The 25,302-nt window shown below is 40.0% G+C and overlaps 1 protein-coding gene across 1 annotated transcript in view; it reads left to right on the top strand.

Annotated features, from left to right (window-relative positions):
- The first annotated feature begins 7,541 nt into the window (after positions 1-7,541).
- ZNF235 (zinc finger protein 235) overlaps positions 7,542-25,302 on the top strand; it is a 35,887-nt gene continuing 18,126 nt past the window's right edge. The window contains exons 1-4 of the mRNA XM_028087953.1: positions 7,542-7,613; positions 9,067-9,129; positions 11,972-12,098; positions 13,033-13,116. Of these exons, the coding sequence (XP_027943754.1) occupies positions 9,115-9,129; positions 11,972-12,098; positions 13,033-13,116 (226 nt within the window). The 5' untranslated portion in view covers positions 7,542-7,613; positions 9,067-9,114. The remainder of the gene's footprint in view (positions 7,614-9,066; positions 9,130-11,971; positions 12,099-13,032; positions 13,117-25,302) is intronic.

Here is a 25,302-nt window from a genome sequence, read left to right as displayed (position 1 = left end):
GATGTATGCACCTCTTGAGCACAGCAAAACTTCTCAAACCTTGACACCAGACTGGATACTGACATCCGCACTTCCTCACTCTTGAGACACCCACTGAGGCCTTTTCCAACAAAGAGGAAGAAAGCTCTGGCTCCCTCACCTGGACTACAGGGAAGCCCATAGTGTTATTCACCTACAGGTCTGAGCAGCTGTGGGCTGTCTCAAAAAATACAGGTAACTGGGAATTAGGAGTAGAGAGGAAGGGGGGCCCATTCAGGACATCCTGTTCCTGTAATGAGTTGTTTGTTTGACTGTTTTTCTATTGGCTTGTGCCTCTTCTAATATTTTTAATATAAGCCCTCTGTCAGATATATATGTACTGTACATATCTTCTCCCACCCTGTGATTTACCTCTTCACTGTCTTATGACCTGTTTGTTTTTTTAAAGAAAAAATTTAAATGCATATAATATAACGAACCATTCTATACTTATTACTGAGTTTTAACAAATAACTCCTCATAGCTAATCTTATTTTATCTCTATCTCCACCTGCTTTTCCCAGCCTGTATTATTTTGAAGCAATTTCCAGACATTTCATCCACATGTATCTCTAAGAGAGAAGAATTTTATTTTTAAAACATACCACAATACATTCTCTTCCTCTATTTCTTTTACCCCTTCTTCTCCTCTCTGCCCCAAAGAATAAAACATTCCTTAACATCAAATATCCAGTCAGTATTCATACTTTCCCAAATGTCTTAGAAATGGGATTTTAAAAGGATTTTTGTTCACTGTTAAAATGAGGTCTCATAATGTTTTGTGATGAACAGATGCATTCTTAATTTGAATAGGGTCTAATGTAGCAATCTTTCCTTTTATTATTAGTGGACTTAGGTGCTTAATAACTTTTCCTACCCTGAGATCATAAAAGTATTCCCCTATGTTATTAGGTGGTACGATGACTTCTGATTCTAACTACCCAGAGGTAGGTCAGACTGCACATTTTAAGGGCACAGTCCCCATAAGACTTCAAGTCCTCTCAAGAGCTGCAAGTTCAGGGGCTCCAAAGCCACCATTGCTTCTGACCAGCTGACCACCAACCCCTCAGGTTTGATAATTCACTGTAACAACTCAGAACTCAGGAAAGCACTATATTTACAAATTATAGTTTTATTTTAACAAAAAGATATAAATCAGGACCAGCCAAAGGGAGAGACAAATAAGCCGAGGTCTGGGAGGGACATGTTGCCATCTCAGCACACAGATGTGTGACAGCACACAGACTATTGCCAACTGAGGGGGGCGCCTGGGTGGCTCAGTCAGTTGGGCGTCTGCCTTCGGCTCAGGTCATGATCTCGGGTCGTGAGATCAAACCCCAAGTTAGGCTCTCTGCTCAGCGGGGGTCTGCTTCTCCCTCTGCCTCTCCCCACTGCTTGTGCTCTCTCTCTCTCTCTCTAATAAATAAATAAAATATTTTTTTAAAAAGAATATTGCCAACTAGGGAAGCTCACCTAAGCTTCAGTGTCTGTAAACTTTATTATGTATACATGATCGATTGAATCATTGGTCTTGTGGCTCAATCTCTAGCCTCCTTCCTCCCTACAGATTGATATCACCTGGTTCAAAGTCCCAGCCCTCGAATCACGTGGTTAGTTTTTCTGGTGTGATCAGCCCCCATCCTGAGTCATCCCATCATCATAAACTATCTAGGGGCCCCCCATAACTCATCTTTCCAGCATAAACTAGCAGGTGTAGTCTGAGGGACCCCCATGAATAAGAAAGACTCCTATCACTCAGCAGATTCTAAGGATTTAATGGCTGTCTTCCAGGACCTGGAGACAGAGTTCAGCCAACCTATTTATTATACAGGTGCATACAATTTAGAATTGTTCTGTGTTCCTAGTGAATTTAACATTTTACCATTATGAAGGGTCTCTCTAGCAATGTTTTTTAAATGGCTGTATTGATATAATTCACATATAAAATTCACCCTTCTAAAGTATACAATTCAGTGGGTTTTCAGTATATTCATAGAATATGCAACCATTATTCTTACTCCAGAACATTTCCATCACTCCAAAATGAAACTTGGTACCTATGCACAGTCACTCCCATTCTGCGTTTCTCCTAGCCCCTGGCAACTACGGATCTACCTTCTGTCTCTATGAATTTGTCTCTTCTGGACATTTCATGTAAATGGAATCATTTAATATGTAGCCTTTTGAGCTGGTTTCTTTTATTTAGCATAATGTTTTCAAGGTTCATCCATGTATCAGTACTTCATTCCTTTTTTATGCCAAGGTATATTCCACTGTGTGGATAGACCACATTTTATTTACCCATTATCAACCCATCAGTTGATAGACACTGGTTTCCACCTTTTAGGATATTGTGAATAATAGGCTGTGAACATCCATGTGCAACTTTTCTGTGGTCTATCAATGCTTTTTGCCTTAAAATATATTTTGTCTGATATTAACATTAAAAAATTTGTCAGAATAATTTCAGGCTTAAGGTGTTATCTTTTGTCCAAAGAGGATATTCACTTGACTCTCAGGTAGCTGAGGGTATTAGCAAATTCAGGATTCTTTTTATACAGTTTCAAGGATATAGCTAATTTGGATTTGGTCTTCAGACCCCTGCCAGGGCAGATCTATAAGCTGTTTACTCTTTCCCCTAGGTGCAGTGGTTCCTGGTATCCAACACAAAATATAGGAGTTTTTTTTTATTAAAGATTTTATTTATTTATTTGACAGAGAGAGAGAGATAGCGAGAGCAGGAACACAAGCAAGGGGAGTGGGAGAGGGAGAAGCAGGCTTCCCGCGGAGCAGGGAGCCAATGTGGGGCTCCATCCAGGACAATGGGATGATGACCTGAGCCAAAGGCAGACACTTAACGACTGAGCCACCCAGGCGCCCCAAAATATAGCAGTTTTATCAGTTACCTACTTTTGGCAGGTCCTGGACTCAAACTTTTATAACCCTATACCCATGCCCATGTCAAAAATAAGTGTCTTGCTTCTCAACCTTACTGTTTCCAGGACTGGCCTATGCCCCTGAGGGGAATAGGAGCTCCAAGTAACCAGCTTTCTCTCTAGATTTCCCTATTCTCCTGAATTACAGGCTTATTCATTCTGTACACATTGTCAGCTTACTGATGCTTACCAATAGACTTTGTGTGTGTGTGTGTGTGTGTGTCTAAGTTAATGGTAATTGCCTATTTTGCCATTACTCAAAATGGAAGCCTCTGTTATATTTTTTAATTTGGCAGTCATTTTTGTCTTTCCTATTATCAGATTGATCCTGTTTAATATAAGAAACTGCAAAACAAATATTACCAAACATTTTTACTTTTGAGAGGAATCCTTTGATCTTAAAAATGGTTAATCCTTAAAATGGTTCTTTTCTTTAAAACCATTATTTTTCACATATTTACTGTTATTTTTCTATTCAGAGGAACACTGCCCAGGATTTGAATTGGCTTCAGTTGGCCTTGTTCAGATATTTCCAGTATCATCCATGGCTTTTTTGTCAAAAGAGATGAACCTAAATCTAATCAGGACTTTAGATGTAAACTTTACAGGAATTGAATCACTATATTGTACACCCGAAACTAATATAACACTGTATGTTAACTAATGGAATTAAAAACTTGAAGAGGTGCCTGGGTGGTTCAGTCGGTTAAGCGCCTGCCTTCAGCTCAGGTCGTGATTTTGGGGTCCTGGGACTGAGCCCTGCATTGGGCTCCTTGCTCGGCGGGGAGTCTGCTTCTCCCTCCACTACTCCCCCTGCTCTTGCTCTCTGTCTCTTGAATAAATAACATCTTTTCAAACAAAATAAAAACTTTAAAAAATAGGGGTGCCTGGCTTGTTCAGTCAGAAAAGCATGCAACTCTTGATCTCAGGGTCATGAATTTGAGCCCCAAGTTGGGTGTAGAGATTACTACTACTACTACTAATAATAATAAACAACTTAAAATAATAAACTTTACGGGAAACACATAGGATAGAGGAACAAATTATTTAATGACACAAAACATAATTGGAGAGATCCAGGATGTGGGACATCATGACAACTGACCCGATTCCTCAACAGGTCAAAGGTTTGAAAAAAGGAACAGAAGGGTAGTATTCAAGAATAAATGTGCCTGAGCAGATAAATAGAATGAATGGACTCTGTTTGGACATTGACTTGAACAAAGCAGTTATGAGATTTTGGAGGTAATTGACAAATTTGAATAGGGATTGGGTATGTCAAAAAGCAATTTCTGCTTACTGAATAAAACAAAGCAGAAGGATGTGTTTACTGCAAGGCTTTTGACCTGCAAACCAGGAAACTCGAGGCTACAGAAACAATGAGTTCTGAGTTGTTCACAGGCTAAGGGATATTTATGGGATAAATATAAAAGTCATTTGGCTTTTTTAGTTGATTGGTTGCCTAGTCATCTTCTTTCTTATTTGGATCAGGGTAGCTGAGTTAAGGAAAGGAAGTCCAGAGATGGCCATGAAGAGACCTGGCATTTGGGAATTGGCTGGTGTCTTCTGCTGATTTCTGGGAAGAGATGTAAATTCCTTGAAGGTTAGGTTATAAGTTTCCTTTCTTGCACTTGCATTCACCATCTCCATTTTGTCCCTGATATAAAGAGACTCCATCTTAGTTTGTTTCTGTAACCAAACTAATGTGAGTTTGCTCCTTGGTGAGTTACAGATAGAGACTGTACCAGGTGGAGTTGTCACACAAGGGAAATTTTATTTGCAGCAAATAAGGCGATCACAGGAAATAACTTCCAAAGCTGTGACTCCCCTAGCAGGGATGAGAGGTTTCTTTTTAGGGGTTAGAATGAATATTCAGCAAAGGGAGAGTTGTCATTGTATGCAAAGGTGGGCATAGGTTATGCATACTATTTAGAAAACATGCCTATACAGGCATTCTGTATTATGTAAATGAATCTTGAGTTCCTCCTAGGGTGAAAACTTTAGTAGTATAATGAAGCAGAGGTAACTGTCGGACAAGGGTAAGGGGCTATGGGCATTCTCTGAGACCCAGTATAAACTGAATGAAGGTCTTGGTCACATTGTCTTGGGTAAGGAACGCAGGGTCTTGCTTACTTTTGAAACAGCACTGGGAGTTCTACCACTGATTTATTGTCTCTGATATGGTTAGGCAATATCCTGGGCTGCTAGAGACAATTTTTGCATTTTCTTTGTTCCCTTAAAATCCACAACTACTGAGGTTTTTGCATTTCTTTGTAATTCTGACACCTCCTAGGAAGTTCTCAAAAGGTGTGCTAAGGCAAGTGGAGCCAGTAGGGCATGGATAATGGAAAATAGCTGGGGGTCTAAAGTAACTTCTGCCATGAAAGCCGTCTCTGCTTTCTTTTTCTGGAGACCCCTAACTCTTTCTGCTTACAGTTCTACAGGTATTAGGAGATATGAAGGATTTATTGGTAATTATTTATTGAGTGTGATAATGATATTGTGGGTTTGAAAGAAAATATTTTAAGCAAATATTTAGCAAAGTATTTAGTGGTTAAAAACATGATGCCAGGGTTTTGCCTGGGTGGCTCAGTCGGTTAAGCATCTGCCTTCTGCTCAGGTCATGATCCCAGGGTCCTGGGATCGAGTCCTGCATTGGGCTCCTTGCTCAGTGGCGAACCTGCTGCTCCCCCTGCTTGTGCTTTTTCTCTAATAAATAAAATCTTAAAAAAAAAAAAACATGATGCCAGAGATTTGTTTGAAAATTCTGTAACTAAAATTTAAAAATGACAGATGAATTAGATGGTTAAAACAGTATTAACTTAAATTTGGGATATGATTATATGGGGTACAATTTCCCTGCTTTTGTATATGCTTGAAAACTTTCATAATAAAAAGCTACAGATGCATTTCTGGCTGAGGAGAAAAGTCGTGGCTTCCTGGTTTCACTTGGGTTATCAATCACAAAATATTTATGTCTGGAGCAAAACAGTAAAAGTATGTAATGAAATAATCTGAAGCTGAACGTGAATTACAAAACAATTTAAATTTTATATAGACACACATCACTGTATTTTCTGAAATTCCCTGCAATAGAGCTATTTTCATCTGCCACAACTATAGAAAGAGAAAGAGAAAGAAAGGAAGGAAGAAAAAGAGAGAGAAAGCAAAAGAGAAAGAGAGAGAAAGAAAAGAAAGAAAGAAAGAGAAAAAGAAAGGGAAAAAAAAAACAAAACAACTAACGAACAGGATTAAGGAGTCACTTGCCCCCAGGACAGCAAACTAAGACTTATTTCCCAGGAGTGGAATTTTAAACCCATCAGCCTGGAATTCCCTGGTCAGCATTAGTGAGGTAATTTGCTTGGTAAGACTCCCTGCCTTCCCCTAAGACAAGGTAACCTGGCCTGAAATAATCCTTTCCTTCTTTCTTTCTTTCTTTCTTTCTTTTTTTTTTTTTTTTTGCTAATAACCTCCTTATATGGGAGCTCCCTTCCATTTACTAGAAGGGAATGCTGCTCAATTCATGAATCGTTAAATAAAGCCAATTAGATCTTTAAATTTGATTTTTTAACACAACTCATTTTTGTAAATGAAATTCAAGATATTTCTCTTTGGAGCATAATCAATGTTTGTATCAACTTTTTCTAAATTCCCAGCTTATTGGAATGAGTAGCTCATGCCACAAAACAGTGTCAAGTGCCCTTAGGTGCCTTGTGGAATAAAGGAGGCAGAGGAGTCAGATTCCCCTTATCTCTGTTCCCTCCCCTCCCCACAAGACACACTGCGTGGACAGCTTGGACAGTGAAGAATGAAACTTCCTATCTACCTCCCTCCCTTCCCACAATTTACCGTCTATGTTAACCTGTTGTCATTAGCACGCCTTTACTATTCCAGGAGATTCCTGTACAAGCAAATTGCTTGATTGTTCATCACAGGTTACATCAACTCTTCAATCTTCTATCAGCTCTTCAATCTCTTCGAAAGAAAGCAACAGTTGGCACCTAAAAACCCTTGCTGTTCCCCCCAGTCCTGAACTGTAGTACCATGATCCTTGCGCAAACCTAATCAAGTCCGTCGCATTGAAACCAAACTTGTAATTCTCAGTGAATTCCAACCTTGACTTCGTGGCCGCGTCAAGGGGCTGTATGTAAATTACGTTTATTATCGACGGTTGTATTGGTGATATCGGAGGAGCTGACATTTGATGCAGGTTTAAGATCTTAAGTTCGGCGTTAGGCGGTTCAGCCTGAGTCATTACGTTTTCCATTTTTAGCCTACCCCTTGCTCCCGCTAAAGATTTTGGTTAACTTCACAGTGCAAGCTTCGTTTTTCTCTTTTATTCCACCGAATTTTTTCAATTCGCGATTACTTTCTCGTGAGCTTTAAGAAATGTATAAAACAAAAATAAATCTGACAGTTACAGCGCCAGTGAATGACTCAAACTGAACCCCCTCTCGGTCCGAAACGAGAGCCAGCTGGTGGGAAGCGCGGTCCCGCGAGCTGCATTCTGGGAAATGTAGTCCAGCAGGTGCGCGAAACCCGAGGCGCTTCCCCTTGGGCATTCTGGGAAGTGTAGTCCAGCAGCTGGGTACAGTCGGAGGCTCGGCGGCATTTCCGCTCCGGGAAGGCGAGGTCGGGGCCGAGATTGCTGGCCGTGAGGTGAGTTAACCCGCGTCCCTGCGGTCCCTCCGAGGCTTCTCGGCCTCGGCGTGGGGCCAGCAGCCAGCCGGCGCTCGCTCCTGGGGAAGGGGAGTCGCGGCCGGAGGCTGAGGGCGGGGACAGAGGCAGCGGCGGCAGAGTGCTACTGCTCGGCGGAGCCTCCGCGTCAGGGCGGGCGCGCGTGGCTAGCGGAGTTTGAAGGTCTCCCGCGCTCTCGGCGCCCTCAGCCTGGGTCCTGGACCTGCCAGCTGGCTCTGCGTCCGCCTCGCGGTAAACCCTGGGCGAGTGACAGAGCATCTCCTTGCCTTGGTTGCCTCTTGGCTAAAGAGCGTTAGTGTCTTCCCAGTGGTGGTCTGAGAATTAGATATGAAAGCTAAAAATCAGTGCCTAGTGCAGTATTGGATGGATCCATGAATTCTGTCATCATAGTCGGGCCGCCTGTTGTTGGGAAGATCCTGAGAGCCCGCGTGGGCTTGGAGCCCCACCTGCAGCTCCGCTGGCCCTTCACTGATCTCTGCTGCGGGGCCGGTCCTGGATTCCTGGACTCTTCCGAGACACTTGTTTAGGAAGGAGAGTTATCTTCAGCCGGACCCTGAGGAAAGTTCTCCGTGGTTTATCGCAGAGAAACTATCGTGATTAGGCTTCGCAGAGTACCTGCGGCGTAGCGAGTCCTTAACTGTTCACAACGTGTCGTTAATTTAACAGCTGCGTGTCGTTAATTTAAATGCAACAGGATTTCTTAGTCTGCGGTTTTTATTAGTCGTTATTTGCCTCCGTGCACACGGGAGAAGAAACTTTGTTGAGGCCCTTCCAGCTTAATAACATGCTCAAGTAATTACACCTGTTAAAATGGTGTAATTGGGGGGAAAAAATCATGGCAGTTTATCATTAGCCGCAGAACAAATTATCTGTGGGACAACCGGTCAGAATTAGACTTTCCTAGGGTAACGGTAACTCATGGCTCTGAATTCTGGGTTTCATAAAACACTCATTTTCTGAACACATCTGCAAGGGAGGTTTTATGAAGCACAATAGCATCTGCTTGTCTGACACCGCAGGAAATAGGGAATACCGGCATTATTATGATCCCCATTTACGGGTGACTGGATTGAGGCACAGGAAGATTAACACCTCGCTCAGGGTTTACACTGCTAGGAAGTAGAAAGCAATAAGTAGAAATGCAAAACTTGAACCCAGGGACTTTGGCCCCATTAAGTTATATTAAATTATATTGCCTGGCTGTCTCTCATTACCTCTCCTACCCAGGCTCAGGAATCTACCAGAAGCACTTGAGTTAGGGACTGTTCATGAACAAAGGCAGCTGACTGAGGGGGCCCAGGGGATGCTGGAATCCAGCCCCTGTTCTAAGTTCTGCCTGGAGAAAGCAGCTTCCTGTTGGCACAAAGCGCCGCACCGACTACCAGCTCTCTCCTGATGACTTTCCCTTCCACAGTTTTGCCTTTCCAGAGCTCTGCCTCTCCCCAGAAGGAAAAGGAGAAAAATGACCAAGTTCCAGGTAAGTTGGGTTTGCCTTTCTGTTACTTAAAATGACATTTCATAAAGATTGGATGCATTTTTCCCTTGCCTGGGAAGGGTAAAAAGGAACCCAAGGCACCTAATTGTTGTATACCAGGCTCTTTTTATTTCCAAATAATAGTGTGAAAAGTAATAGATATTAAAAAAAAAAAAAATAACTCCCACATTACAAACGTGTTTACACATCAGCAGTTTTAATTGTCCCGCATTCTTTCTCATTTGTGTTGACATGTCTAGATTTATAATCATAGTTTAAGTACCATTTTGGGTTTTTCAAATGTAATTTTATATTACCTACAATTTAAATGGTCACATCATTTCCCATAATTTACCTACTGCTTTATCCCATTCTCCATTTATATGTGGATTTTACCATTTTAAAGATGTTTGCAACAACAGTTTGCTAACATATAACCTTTCTTCCTGTACAGAAACAATGAGATTTCAGCCTTTTTTTTTTTTCCCCCACCCTTTAAAGTTCCAGGGACTCCATGGTTTTCTCACATGTGGTGCCTCACATTTTGTGATAAGAATGTCTAAAGTACGGTTTGGTGCAGCAGAGTCCACCTCAGACTGAACTCAGAGAAAATAATTTCAGTTGTTTTCAAACAAGAAGAGTTAGATTTGGAGTGTGCCTGGCTGGCTCAGTCCATAGAGCGTGCGACTCTTGATCTCGGGATCTTGAGTTCAAGCCCCACATTGGTCGTAGAGCTCACTTAAAAATAAATAATTTTAATAAAAAAAAAGCTAGATTCCCTTTTTTATTTTAAGTTAAACTGTGTGTGTATTATAGTTAGATGTTTATTTTATTCATTGACATGTTAATATGTTTAGTTTTAAAAATCCTTAGTACTAGGGATTTGCCAGGCATTTACTCTGTGGAACAGCTGTGTGAGGATATAGATGGTCTTACCTGCATTTTAACATGAAGAAACAGATTTGTGAACCTTCAGATACCTACTGAAATCCACTCAGTGCCCAGTGACACTAAAGTTTCTGTTGTCTAAGCAGGGAGTTTCAGGTGTTTAATCACAGTAAATGGAAAGACCCAGAAGAAAAGAGACTTCTATTTGGGGACCTGAGGCAGGCTGCATGTGTGCATGTCTGGTAGGCAGAAGGCTACAAAAATAATATTGTCCTCAGCTAATTCCTTTCCTTAGTGGCTTTCTCTCCTTTGTCAGATATATCAACTAGTTGTTTAATATATAGATGCTCAGAACTCTAGCTAGAGTTGAGATAATTTTTATTGCCACACAGAAAAAGTTGTGAGACATACAGGAAACAGGAGCCGGGGGTGGGGTGAAGGTGGGAATTTATACATACTAGGAAAAAGGCTTAATATTCTCAGTAGGAATTTTACTGATATATAAGATACTCCAGTAGGATTATGAGCAAAGGAAATGAACAGGTAATATATTTTAAAAAATCAAAAGATGTTTTATTATTTGAATATAGTAAAGACAATTTTTTTAAATTAAATAAGTGGAGGGCGCCTGGGTGGCTCAGTTGGTTGAGTGTTTGACTCTTGGTTTCAGCTCAGGTCATGATCTCAGGGTCGTGAGATCAAGCCCTGAGTCAGGCTCCGAACTCAGCACAGAGTTAGCTTGAGATTCTTTCCCTCTCCCTCTGCCCCTCCCCCTGCTCGCATACACACACTCTCTAAAATAAATACTTTTTTAAAAATTAAAAAAAAATTAAGTTAGTGGAAAAATTTTAAAAAAGTTTATCACTTACCAAATTACCCAAGATTTTAAAAATAAGATATTGTCCAATTTTGGCCAGAAGATAGAGAATCAGGGATACTTCTAATCTCTTACAGGAAGAGTTAATTGGGAAAATTGTCATTATATTAGCAAAATAAAGGTGCATATTTTTCAACAGTGCAATTGCCACTTCTTGGAACTTATCCTAGGGAAATAGGAAGCCACAAGACAGTTGGCTGAGATCTGTATAAAAATGTTTTCTGCAGCATTAATAATTAAAAAAACATTGTTTCATTACTTGGAATCATTAAATATATTCTAGATCACCACTTTTATGGAATACTATGCAACGAGGAACAATGATGGTAGCAGTAATAATGATGGCTGACATTTGTTGAGTACTTAATGTGTGTCAGATGCTGTCCCTAAGTCCTTTATGTATTCTCTTTGGTCCTTTCAAGTACCTTATGATGTGGTACTATTACACAGATAAGGACATTGAAGTATTGAGAAGTTAGGTGACTTGACCAGGGTCCCAAAGCCAGTATTGGACAGAGCCTTAGAGGCATGTAGTCTCCAGAACATATGCTCTTAACCTCGACACTGAATGCTGCTGTGGTTGACAGATAGGGCATGCTTCTGAGATCATAGAGAATGAACTGCGCACCTGCCTGGGAGGGGTGCTGAAGGCCTGTTAGATGTGCACACGTGGACAAAATAGTGGTACTGCCCAGTGAGAGAAGGAGACAGGCACTATTAAATACTGTTGGGATGAATTCCTGTAACATTTCTTATAAAATTTGGCACTATCAGTCAAGTTCTAAAACGTATATATGCCATGATTTGATCATGACAGTTCTAGAGACTTAACTATATAAAGGGCACCATGTCACATGTACATAGGTATTTTTCTTTTTCTTCTCTTTTCTTCCCCTCCCCCCATGACTCTCGAATTTTTGGTATGATTGTGGAAGGGGAGGAGGAGAAACTATTAAGAGTTGCTCAGATCCCTCAGAATCTGGAACAACTTCCCACATAGCTCCTCCACCTCCTCAGCGTTACCCTGCTCCCCGTGGCCACCGGGTGCGAGATTGAGGTTGCGTGTGCTCGGTGTTGTAGGAGACAGTGACATTCAAGGACGTGGCCGTGGTCTTCAGTGAGGAGGAGCTGGGGCTGCTGGATTCCACCCAGAAGAAGCTGTACCGAGATGTGATGCTGGAGAACTTCAGAAACCTGGTCTCTGTGGGTGAGCACAGGATTTTTCTGTAACTCATCCCCTCAAGCAGGGTTTCTTAACCTTGGCACTATTGACATTTGGGGGCAGATGATTCTTTGTTTTAAGGACTGTCCTGTGGATATTAGAATGTTTAGTGGCATCCCTGGCCTCTGCCCACTAGTTCATGGCTTCAGGACTCCTCAGAGACCAGAGTTTTCCAGTCCCTTTGGAGAATGGAGACAAGACGTTTCTAGTCTTTGTTCCAAGGCAGACATTGTCACATGTAAATGAACTATAAATGAACAGTTAAGCTTGTCTTCACCTGGCTCCATATTTCATAGATATTTTTTAAACGTGTAGATCATGACCTATTGGTGGGTCAGGAAACTAATTTAGTAAGTTGCATCAGCAGTCTTACAGAATACTTACAGAACTGAGTAATAGTATCAGAGCTCCTTAGAATGGTGCACGTTGGTGCACATGGTAGCAGTAACAGCAGGCTGTTTCTAGTGAGGGGTGTCAGACTGGGAAGGATGTGACAAAAACAGACATTGGTTAGAAACCGCTCATTTGAGGGGTGCCTGGGGTATCAGTCGGGTAAGCATCTGACTCTTGACTTTGGCTCAGCTTACGATCTCAAGGTTGTGAGATGGAGCCCTGAGTGGGGCTCTGAACTTGGCATGGAGTCTACTTGAGATTCTCTCTCTCCTTCTGTACCTCCCTCCACCCCCTCTTAAAAAAAAAAAAGAAGAAACAGTTCATTTGATCATTTATTTCCAGACTTTGTGTGGTAATGATGTATCTCTAATGATACCAAGTGTATTTCTTACTATGGGTGGTGATAAGAAAGTGTTTGATAAACACTGCTTTGGGGAGGGGCAAGCCTTGTATTATGGGATGAGAACCAAAATTTTTCAGTACTTTCGCCCTTAATGTTTTTCACTTTTATCTTATCTTTTTATAGGGCATTCATCCTCCAAACCAGATATGATATCCCAGTTGGAGAGAGAGGAAAAGCTTTGCATTAAGGAGATCCACACTGAGAGAGGTAGGCACTCGGGTAAAAATTGTGCAGCTGGGGTCTTTGTAGGTGGCAGCCCCATTGTTCTGCCTGTGTTCTGGATAATCTTCATGCAGCAGCCAGAGAGACCCTTTGAAAACATTAATCATATCATGTCACTCATCTTTTTCAAACCCTCCACAGGCTTCTCCCTTCCCTCAGAATAAAACTGAAAGTGTTCGTGGCACCAGGGTGGCTCAGTCATTTAAACATCCAACTTGGTTTGGGCTCAGGTCATAATCTCAGGGTTGTGAGATTGAGCCCTGCATTGGGCTCCATGCTCAGTTTGGAGTCTGCTTGAGATTCTCTCTCTCCCTCTGCCCCTGCCTGTGCTCTCTCTCTCTCAAAACAAAACAAAACAAAAACCAAAATGGGTGCCTGGGTAGCTCAGTTGGTTAAGTGCTTTCAGCTAAGGTCATGATCCTAGAGTCTCAGGATCAAGCCCTGCCATCAGGCTCCCTGCTCAGTGGGGAGTCTGCCTCTTCCTCTGCCCCTCACCCTATTCATGCTCTCTCTCTCTCAAATAAATAAATAAAATCTTTAAAAAAAAAAAACAAAAAGAAAAACCAAAGTGTTCAAGCGGCCTGGAAGGCCCTATGGTATGTGCTCATTCCCCCAGCTTAAACATTCATTCTACCTTTTTCTCCAGTCATCTCCCCCCGCCCCACTGCTGTGTCTGCCAGCCTCACTTTTGCCTCAGACAGCACAAATATGCTCTACATCAGGACCTTTTCCGTTCTCTTCTCTGGCTGGAATGCTGCCAGCCCGTACACATCCAATCGCTCTGGCTTTCTTACTCATGTCGGTGAGAAGTCCTTTCTTCCAAGGCCTTCTCTGACCACCGCTTAAAATGCCATCTCCCGTCACTCTCCATATCCTTGACTTGCCTTAATTGTGTGTAAGCGCTATACCACCAGGCTTACTAGCATATATGATGTTTAAATTGTGGTAAAATATACATAACATTAAATTTATTTTAACCATCTCTAAACATACAGTACAGCCCAGCGGCATTAAGTACATTCACGTTGTTGTGCAACCGTCAACACTGTCCATCTCCAGAATGTTTCCATCATTCCAGACTGAACTCGACACATCAAACAATGACTCCCTGTTCTTCCCTTACCCCAGTTCCTAGTAGCCACGGTTCTCCTTTCTGTGTCTATGGATTTGACTCTTTCAAGTACCTCACATAAGTGGAATCATGCAGTATTTGCCATTGGTGTCTGGTTTATTTCTCTTAGCATAATGTCTTCGAGGGTGATCGTGTCGTATGTCAGAATTTCCTTTTTTATGACTAATATTTCACTGTACATACCACATTTTCTTCATCCGTTGATGGACGTTTGGGTTGTTTGTACCATTTGGTTATTGTGAATAATGCTGCTGTGAACATGGGTGTACAAATATCTGTTCAAGTCCCTGCTTTCCATTTTTTGTGTACATACCCAGAATAGAAATGCTGGATTGTATGGTAATTTTTTAAAAATTTTTTTTATTTGAGGGCGCCTGGGTGGCTCAGTCATTAAGCGTCTGCTTTCGGCTCAGGTCATGATCCCAGGGTCCTGGGATCGAGCCCCACATCGGGCTCCCTGCTCCGCGGGAAGCCTGCTTCTCCCTCTCCCACTCCCCCTGCTTGTGTTCCCTCTCTGGCTGGGTCTCTCTGTCAAATAAATAAATAAAATCTTTTAAAAAAAACTAAAAATTTTATTTATTTGAGAGAGAGAGAGTGCATGCATCCACAGGGTCGGGAAGGGGCAAGGGGGCAGGAGGGGCAGAGGGAGAGAGAGAAGCAGACTCCGTTGAGCGGAAGTCTACCAAAGGCAGATACTTAACTGAGCCACCCAGGCACGCCTTGTATGGTAATTCTATTTTTAATTTTTGAGGAACTGCCATACTGTTTTTCACAATAGCCACACTATTTTATGTTCCCACCAGCGATACACAGGATTCCAGTTCTTATTCTCACCGACATTTGTTGTTTCCTGTCCTGTGGGAGTTTTTTCTTAATAATAACCACCTTAATGGGTATGAAGTGGTATCTTGTTTTGATATGCATTTCTCCAATAATTAGTGATACTGAGCGTCTTTTCATGTGCTTATTAGCCATTTGGGTGTCTTCTTTGGAGAAATGTCTGGGCAAGTCTCTTGTCCATTTTTGAGTCAGGTTGGTGGTTTTCTGTTGAGTTTTAGGAGTTCTCTGTATTCTGAATATTAATCCCTTACTGGATATGTGATTTGCAAGTATTTTCTCATTCTGTGTGTGGCCTTTTTACTCTACTGATAGTGTCCTTTGATGCATAAGAATTTTTAATTTTCATGAAATTTTCAAATGTGTTTCTTTTATTACCTGTGCCTTTAGAATATTATCCAAGAAATCATTGTCAAGTCCAGTATCATGAAGCTTTTGCCCTATGTTTTCTCCTAGTAGTTTTATAGTTTTAGCTCCTATGTTTAGATCTTTGATGCATTTTGAAGTAATTTTTGAATATAGAATAAGGAAGCGTCTGACTTCATTCTTTTGCATGTGGATATCCAATTTCTCTAGCACCATTTATTGAAAAGACTGCCCTTTTCCCATTGAATGGTCTTGGCACCCTTGTCAAAAACCATTTGACTTTGTATGTGATGGTTTAGTTCTGAGCTCTCTAGACTATTCCCTTGGTCTGTATGTCTTTATGCCAGTACCCCACTATTTTGACTACTGCAGCTTTATAGCAAGTTTTGAAACTAGGAAGTGATTACCTCCAACTTTTTTCTTTTTTTAAAGGTTGTTTTGGCTACTCAGGATCCCTTGAGATTCCATGTGAATCTTAGGATGGATTTTTCTGTTTCTGTATTGTTGGGATTTTGATAGAGATTGCACTGAATCTGTAGATCCTAAACCTTCCAATCCATGAACATGGTCTGTCATTCAATTTTTTTGTTTTTAATTTATCAGTGTTTTGTAGTTTTCAGTGTACATGTCTTTTACCTCCTTGGTTAATTCCCGAGTAGTTTATTCTTTATGATGCTATTGTATATGGAATTGTTTTCTTAATATCCTTTTAGATTGTTCATTGTTTATATATAGAAATGCAACTGATTTTGTGCATGACTTTGTACCTTGCTACTTTGCTGAATTCATTTATTAAACAGTTTTTATATGGAATCTTAAGCATTTTCCACATATAAGATCATATCATCTATGAACAGTTTTACTTCTTTCCAATTTGGATGCCTTTTATTTCTTGCCCATTTCTCTGGCTAAAACTTCCAGTACTATGTTGAATATTAGGGACAGAAGTAGGCATCCTTGCCTTATTCCTAATATTAGAGGAAAAGCTTTTATTCTTTCACCATTGAGTCTGATGTGTACTGTGTGTTTTTCATTTAAGACTTTTATTATGTTGAGGCAGTTTCCTTCTATTCCTAGTTTGTTGAGTGTTTTTATCATGAAAGTATTTTGAGTTTTGTCATATGCTTTTACTACATCAACTGAGATGGTTATGCCGTTTTTTCCTTTATTCTGTGAATGTGGCATATCACGTTGATTTTTTGTGTGTCAAACCATCCTTGCATGTCAGGAATAAATCCCACTTGGTCATGTGGTAGTATTCTTTTAATATACTACTGAATTTCATTTGCTAGTATTTTTTAGATCAGTGTTCATGAGGGATATTTGTCTTTAGTTTCCTTTCTTACTGTGTCTCTGGCTTTAGTGTCAGGCAGTACTGGCCTTACAGAATAAGTAGGAAGTGTTCCTTCCTCTACCATTTTTTGGAAAAGCTTAACAAGGATTGATATTCTTCATTTTTATTTTTTAAAAGATTTTTATTTATTTGAGAGACAGAACGAGAGAGATCACAGAGGGAGAGGGAGAAGCAGGCTCCCCGCTGAGCAGGGAGCCTGACATGGGGTCCGACCCCAGGACCCTGGAATCACAACCAGAGCCAAAGGCAGATGCTTAACCAACTGAGCCACCCAGGCACCCCAAGGATTGGTATTCTTTAAATGATTGGTAGAATTCACCAGTGTAACCATCTGGTCCCTGCTTTTCTTTGTTGGGAAGTTTTTGATCACTTATTCAGTCTTTGTAGTAGTTATAGGTCTACTTAGGCTTTCTGTTTCTTTGTGATTCAGTCTTAGGTTTGTTTCTAGGAATTTGTCCATTTTGTCTAGGTTATCCAATTTATTGGCATACAATTATTCATAGTACTGTCTTACAATCTTTTGTGTTCCTCTACAGTCAGTAGTAACATCCCCACTTCCTAATTTTAGTAATTTGAGTCTTCTCTCTTTTCTTAGCCACTCTAGCTAAATTTTTGTCTATTTTGTTGATCTTTTGAAGAACCAACTGTTTCTCATTGATTTTCTCTATTGTTTTTCAATTCTGTATTTTATTTATCTCTGCCCTTTGTTATTTCCTTCTGCTAGCTTTAGGTGTTTAGTTCTTTTTCTTTTCTTTTTTTTTTAGAGAGAGAGAGTGTGCATGAGCAGGGGTGGAGGGCAGAGGGAGAGGAAGAGAGAATCTCAAGCAGGCTTCACACTCAGTGCAGAGCCTGATGTGGGGCTTGGTCCCACGACCTTGAGATCATGACCGGAGCTGAAATCAAGAGTTGGACACTCTACTGTTTGAGCTATCCTGGCACCCCAGTTTGTTCTTTTTCTAGTTCCTTATGATGTAAAGTTTCATTGTTGATTTGAGATCTTTTTAATTTTTTCCAGTATTATTGAGGTAAAATTGACATATAACACTGTCCACATTGTACAACATAATGATTTGATATTTGTATATATTACAAAATGATTAATAAGCTTAGTTAACATGCATTACCTCATATAGTTAATTTTTTTCCTTGTGATGAAAACTTTTAAGATCTACTCTTTAGAAACTTTTAAACATATAATACAGTATCGTTAACTATAGTTATCATGTTGTACATCTCCAGAACTTACCTTTTTTTTAAAGATTTATTTGAGAGAGAGGAGGGGAGAGGCAGAGAGAGAGAGAGAGAGAGAAAGGGAAGGACTTTTGCCATTTTATTTGTTTCATGTATGTCTTTTTTTTAATTTAAATTCAATTAGTCAATATATCATTAGTTTCAGATGTAGCATTCAGTAATTCATCAGTTGTGTATAATACTGAGTGCTCATCACATCACATGCCCTCCTTAATGCCTAGCACCCAGTTAAATTCAATTAGCCAACATATAGCACATCATTAGTCTCAGATATAGTGTTCAACAATTTATCAGTTGCATATAACACCAGTGTCTTAAACCTTTTTTGCCCCTATTTCATTATCACATTTGTTTGTGTTTATTTGATTTTTTTTGTAGTGACACATTTCAATTCTATAATTTTTTAAAGATTTATTTATTTTAGGGCGCCTGGGTGGCTCAGTTGGTTAAGCGACTGCCTTTGGCTCAGGTCATGATCCTGGAGTCCCGGGATTGAGTCCCGCATTGGGCTCCCCGCTCAGCGGGGAGTCTGCTTCTCCCTCTGACCCTCCCCCCTCTCATGCTCTCTCTCTCATTCTCTCTCTCAAATAAGTAAATAAATCTTTAAAAAAAAAAGATTTATTTATTTTAGGGGCGCTGGGTGGCTCAGTCATTAAGTGTCTGCCTTTGGCTCAGGTCATGATCCCAGGGTCCTGGGATCGAGCCCCGCATCGGGCTCCCTGCTCAGCCGGGAGCCTGCTTCTCCCTCTCCCACTTCCCTGCTGTGTTCCCTCTCTCGCTGTGTTTCTCTTTGTCAAATAAATAAAAAAAAAAATCTTTAAAAAAGAAAGATTTATTTTAGAGAGAGACCATGTAAGCAGGGGGAGGAGCTGGGTGGAGGGTAAAGAATCCTCAAGCAGACTCTCCACAGAGCACAGATGCAGGGCTCAGTCCCACGACCCTGAGATGATGACCTGAGCTGAAATCAAAGAGTCAGACCCTTAACCAACTGAGCCACTCAGGCACCCCTCAATTGTGTAATTCTTACACCAGTTCTAACATGTGGAGGTTATTGCCATACTAAGCAATTAGTCAAGATACCAGCTGGGTGTCATACATTTCTACTCAATTTTGACACCATCTGTCTAGAAATATAGCATCAGATCCTACAGGTTAAGGGCTTGGTTCTACAAGATTCTCACTCCTCACCCTTCAACGGCCTTTCAACGGCCAGTCACAAGTCCAGGTTGTTAACTGTGCTTTAGAGGTTCCTGCAGCCCCCACCTCGGGTTCAATTAATTTGCTCAGTGGCTCACAGAACTCAGAGATATAGTTTATTTACTAGATTGTCAGTTTATTCTAAAAGGATATAACCCAGAACAGCCACACGGAAGAGATGCACAGGGCAAAGTATGTGGGAAGGGGTGCGGAGCTTCCAGGCTCTCTCTGAGCTCACCACTCTCCCTGCATGTCCACTGACCTGAAAGCTCACTGAACCCCTTCCTTTCAGGTTTTTAGGGAGGCTTCATTACTTAGGCATGATCAGTTAGGTCATTGGCTATTAGTGATTGATTCAGCCTTCTGCCCCTCTCCCTTTCCCAGAGGTCAGGAGGTGGGACTGAAAGTTCCAAACCTCTAGTCATGGTTGATTGCCCCACATCATGGCAACCAGCCTGCCATCCTTAGGGGATTTCCAAAAGTTACCTCATTAACCTAAATTCAGATATAGTTGAAAGAGGTTTATTAGAAAGTACAGGACCCATGTCACCTGTATGGCTGCAGAAGGGTTTCAGGAACTGAGAACAAAAGACCAAATATTATAACAGAGATATTCCTGTTGTTCTTTTGTCTTAGGAAATTCTAAGGGTTTTGGGATGTGGGCCAGGAACTGATGACCAAAATACATATTATAAATCACAATATCATATTTTATAGTATTCAGTGGATATGTTTTATTAATCTTTAATTTTTCAGAAGTTTATTTGATGCTAAATAGAACTGTTTCATTTTTCAGTTATTTGCTTTTACAACTTAGGAATATAATCAGTTTTTGACATCAACCTTGTAGGCTGCAGTCTTCCCATGTTGGTATATTCTAGAGGCATTTTTGTACTTTTTTTTACATTCCTAAAGATTTTCTATGTAGAAAATTGTGACACAAAAATGTACATTCTTCCTTCTTTTCCAACGTGAACACCTTTTTTTGATGGCTAGTTTGTTCACCTGAATGCATGTGGACAGCATTCAGTCTTTCACCACTGATAATGGTGTGAGCCACAGGTTTTCTTATTGGGTTGAGTTCCCGTCTGTTTTTAATTTCAGAATTTTTATCATGAATGGGGATCAATATATGTATATATGTATTTCATAATATGCTTAGTCTGCATTTACTGAGATGATCATAAGATTTTCTTCTTTATGCTGTGAATATGGTAAAATGCATTGGTGATTTCACATGTTAAAACAACCTTGCATTCCTTCTACTAAACAAAATTCAGCTGACTACATTTTCAAGATCTTACTGGCTTTATTCAGTGATTCATGAATCCGGCAACATTCATTACAGGAGATAGAAAAGCTCCCTGAGGAGCTATATAAAATAAGAGACTTTTATAGGCAGAAGGGAACAGGAACCAGGAAGTTAGATGAGGCAAAAAGAAAAAAAAAAAAAAAGCCAGTTGATTATTGCAGGGTTAGTTTCCCTTAAAAAGATAGCAGGGGTACCTAACTAGAGCAGATGGGGATTGGTTTAAGATTTTGTTTCTGGGTCAGCCAAAATTGTAATTAAGTCTCAGTTTGGTGGCATGGGGCTTGCAACTCCATTTGGGGCCTGTTGTCTTGTTTTAACATGTGGGGATTAACCCCACTTATTCATGTACTAGTATTCTTATTACGTTTCTAGAAACAAAGAAGATTTGACCTTTGTTAAGGATTTTTGCACCTGTGTTGAGGAGGGCTTTTGTCATTTTCTTGGGACTTGATGTCTTTGTCTGGTTTTGATATCAAGGTAACACTGCCCTTAAACAATAACTTTCAAGTATACCTTCCTCTTCTGTTTCCTGAAAGGACTTTGTATAGGACTGGTATTACTCTTTTCCTGAGTGCTAAGTGGAATTCACTGGTGAAGTCATCTGGTCTTTTTGTGTGAGTGTGATAATTTATGAATTAAATTCCTGAACTATTTAGATTTTTTGCTTTTCTTGCAACAGATTTGGTAATTTGTATGTCTCAGGGTATTAGTACCTTCTTAAAAAATCTAAGTTGTTGAATATATCTCATTTTAATGCCTCTAAGATCTATAGTAAAAGTCTATCTTTCATGCCTGAAGTTGAATTTTCCCTATTGTTTCCATTTATTTGATTTTTACTCTGATTTTCTTAATTTCCTCTTTCATGACTTCTTGAGATGGAAACTTAGAAAACAAAAAGTCTAAAATCAAAAATCTAATATAAACGTTTAAAGCTATAAAATTATCTGAATGCTATTTAACTGCACATCAGAAATTGTGATTATTTTCATCATTTCAAAATTTTTTGAGAGCCAAATTGAGACTTTTTTTAAATTTATTATGTTCAGTTAACCACTGCATAGTATATCATTAGTTTTTGATGTAGTGTTCAGTGATTCATTAGTTACATATAACACCCAGTGCTCATCACAGCACGTGCCCTCCTCAATACCCATCACCCTGTTACCTCCTACCCCCACCCCCTTCCCCTCTGAAATCCTCAGATTGTTTCCTGGGGTCCATAGTCTCTCATGGTTCATCTCCCTCTCTGATTTCTCCCCCTTTGGATTTCCCTCCCTTCCCCTATGGTCCTCCGTGCTATTGCTTATGTTCCACATATGAGTAAAACTATATGATAATTGTCTTTGCTTGACTTCACTTAACATAATCCCCTCCAGTTCCATGTGGGTGCGAATGGTGGGTATTCATCCTCTCTGATGGCTGAGTAATATTCCATTGTATATATGGACCACATCTTCTTTATCCATTCGTTTCTTGAAGGGCATCTTGGCTTTTTCCACAGTTTGGCTATTGTGGACATTGCTGCTATGAACATTGGGGTACATGTGGCCCTTCTTTTCACTACATCAGTATCTTTGGTGTAAATACCTAGTAGTGCAATTCCTGGGTCGTAGGGTAGCTGTATTTTTAACATCCTGAGGAACCTCCATACTGTTTTACAGAGTGGCTGTACCAGCCTTGTATACCCATCAACAGTGTAAGAGGGTTTCCCTTTCTCCACATCCTCGCTAACATTTCTTGTTTCCTGTTTTGTTAATTTTTGCCATTCTAACTGGTATAAAGTGGTATCTCATTGTGGTTTTGATTGATATTTCCCTGATGGCTAGTGATGTTGAGCATTTTTTCATGTGTATAAATATTTTCTAATTTTCCATGCAATTTCCTGTTTGACATGTGGGTCAGAGTGTATTTAACTTTGATATATTATTAGGACATTTCTGGATATCTTACTGGCTTTTTTTAAATCTAATTTTTTTATTGAAGTATAGTTGACATAATGTTACAGTAGTTTCAGGTGTACAACATAGTGAATAGACAACTGTATACATTGTTACTGTGTGTCACCATACAGCACTGTTACCTGACCGTTGACTGTGTTCCCTATGCTGTACTTTTCATCCCTATAACTCATTCATCCCACAGTTGGAATCCTGTACTTCCTACCCCCCCTTCACCTATTTTGCCCATCCCTCAACCCCCTCTGGCAAGCACCAGTTCTCTCTTATTTATGGGCCTGTTTCTGATTTGTTCACGTGTTTTGATTTTTAGGTTCCACATATAAGTGAAATCAAAAGGTATTTGTCTTTCTCTGACATATTTCACTCAGCACAATACCTTCAAGGTCTATCCATGTTGTTGCAAATGGCAAGTTTTCATTGTTTTTTTATGACTAATCCATTATGTGTATGTATGTCTGTGTGTGTGTATGTGTACATCTTCCTTATTGGTTCATCTGTTGATGGACACTTGGGCTGCTTTCATGTCTTGGCTCTTGTAAATAATGCAGTAAATATAGGGGTGCATATATCCTTTTGAATTAATGTTTCATTTTCTTTTGGTAAATATCCAGTAGTGGAATTACTAGCTTATGTGGTAATTCTAATTTTTTGAGGAACCCTCATACTGTTTTCCATGGTGGCTGCAAAAATTTACTTTCCCACCAGCAGTACACAAGGGTTCCTTTTTCTCCACATCCTCACCAAAACTTATTTCTCATCTTTTTTATTCTAGCCAGTCTGACAGGAGTGAGGTGATATCTCATTGTGGTTTTGATTTGCATTTTCCTGATGAGTGATGCTGAGCATCTTTTCATGGGTCTCTTGGCCATCCATAGGTCTTCTTTGGAAAAATGTCTATTCAGGTTTCTGCCCATTTTTTAATTGGATTATTTGGGTTTTTGGTGTTGAGTTATAGAAGTTCTTTATATATTTTAGATATTAACCCCTTATCAGAGCTATCATTTGCAAATATCTCCTATTCACTAGGTTGCCTTTTTATTTTATTGATGGTTTCCTTTGCTGTGCAAAGGCTTTTTATTTTGATGTAGCCCCCATAGTTTATTTGTGCTTCTGTTTCCTTTGCCTGAGGAGATAATCTAGAAAAATGTTGCTAAGACTGATGTCAAGGAGATTATCGCCTGTGCTCTCTTCTAGGATTTTTATGGTTTCAGGCCTCACACTTAGGTCTTGCATCCATTTTGAGTATATTTTTGTGTATAGGATAAGAAAGTGGTCCAGTTTTCCCAGCACCAGTTATTCAAGAGACTGTCTTTTCCCCATTGTATAATTTTGCCTCCTTTGTCATGCCTTCCTTAATGCCCTTCACTGTTTTACCTCATCCCCCCACCCCCCCCCCCTTCTGTAAGCCTCAATTTGTTTCCCAAAGTCCAGAGTCTCTCATGGTTTGTCTCCCTCTCTGATTTCTTCCCATTCAGTTTTCTCTCCCTTCCCCTATGGTCCTCTGCTCGTTCTTTATGTTCCACATATGAATGAAACCATATGATAATTGTCTTTCTCTGCTTGACTTCACTTAGCATAATACCCTCCAGTTCCATCCGTCTTGATGCAAATGGTAGGTATTTATCTTTTCTGATGGCTGAGTAATATTCCATTGTATATATGGACCACATCTTTATCCTTCATCTGTTGAAGGACATCTCAGTTCCTTCCACAGTTTGGCTATTGTGGACATTGCAGCTATGAATATTGGGTGCAGGTGCCCCTTCTTTTCACTACATCTGTGTCTTTGGGGTAAATACCTAGTAGTACAATTGTTGGGTCATAGGGTAGCTCTATTTTTAACGTCTTGAGGAAACTCCATACTGTTCTCCAGAGTGGCTGTACCAGCTTGCATTCCCACCAAGAGTGTAAGAGGGTTCCCCTTTCTCCACATCCTCGCCAACATCTGTCATTTCCTGACTTGTTAATTTTTGCCTTTCTAACTGGTGTAAGATGGTTTCATTTTGGTTAAAGTGGTTAACTTTAGGGGTTCAGATTTGTTTTGTTTCACTGATTTTTTTTTTATGGTCTAATTGTTTTTTCAGCAACTAAGAGAAGTGTGTTGAAATCTCTAACTGTGGTTTTGTCCATTGCTCAGTTTTTGCTTTATTTTGTAGTCTTTGTTAGATACATAGGCATTTGTAATTGTTACATTTTGCCATATTGACACTTTTGTTACAGCTCTGTCTTTAATGGTGTTCTATTTTGTAGTCACTTTTTTTCTGATATTAGTTTAGCCACTTAAGCTTTCTTAGGCTTTGCAGAATGTATTTGTATGTCTTTCTATTCTTTTAATTATTTGTATTTAGAATAGGTTTTTTGTTGACAGCATATAGTTGGATCTTTGTTTTTATGTGATCTGCCAACATCTGACTTCTGATTTTAGAGTAGTACATTTACACACAGTGTATTTATTTATTTGGGTGTGTTTACATTTGCCATCATGCTTTTGTTTTAGTCTTCTATTTTTGCTCATCTGTTCTTTCCTGTAATATTTTGGGCAGATTGACTATTGTTTAGTTTTGCTCTAATGTCTCTATTGACTTGTGGCTGCTGCTTTTTCAGTCCATGCCCTTGGGGTCTTTGCTACATCAGCATGGTTGAGAGATCTGCCAAAGATGTGGGCAGAGTTTAGTCCTAGTTAGGGACTGACCCTCTGTGATTCCCCTACCTTTGATTTTTCTCCCTTAAATTTCCAGTGGTATTTCCAGCCTTGAGTTCTGAC

The sequence above is a fragment of the Eumetopias jubatus genome, unplaced genomic scaffold (genome assembly GCF_037043125.1).
Source record: "Eumetopias jubatus isolate StellerSeaLion01/CBP00866 unplaced genomic scaffold, mEumJub1_p1.0 scaffold_10, whole genome shotgun sequence".
NCBI classification, from domain to species: domain Eukaryota; kingdom Metazoa; phylum Chordata; class Mammalia; order Carnivora; family Otariidae; genus Eumetopias; species Eumetopias jubatus.
The sequence above is the reverse complement of the archived record's forward strand: the minus strand, read 5'-3'. Positions and strand labels throughout refer to the sequence as shown.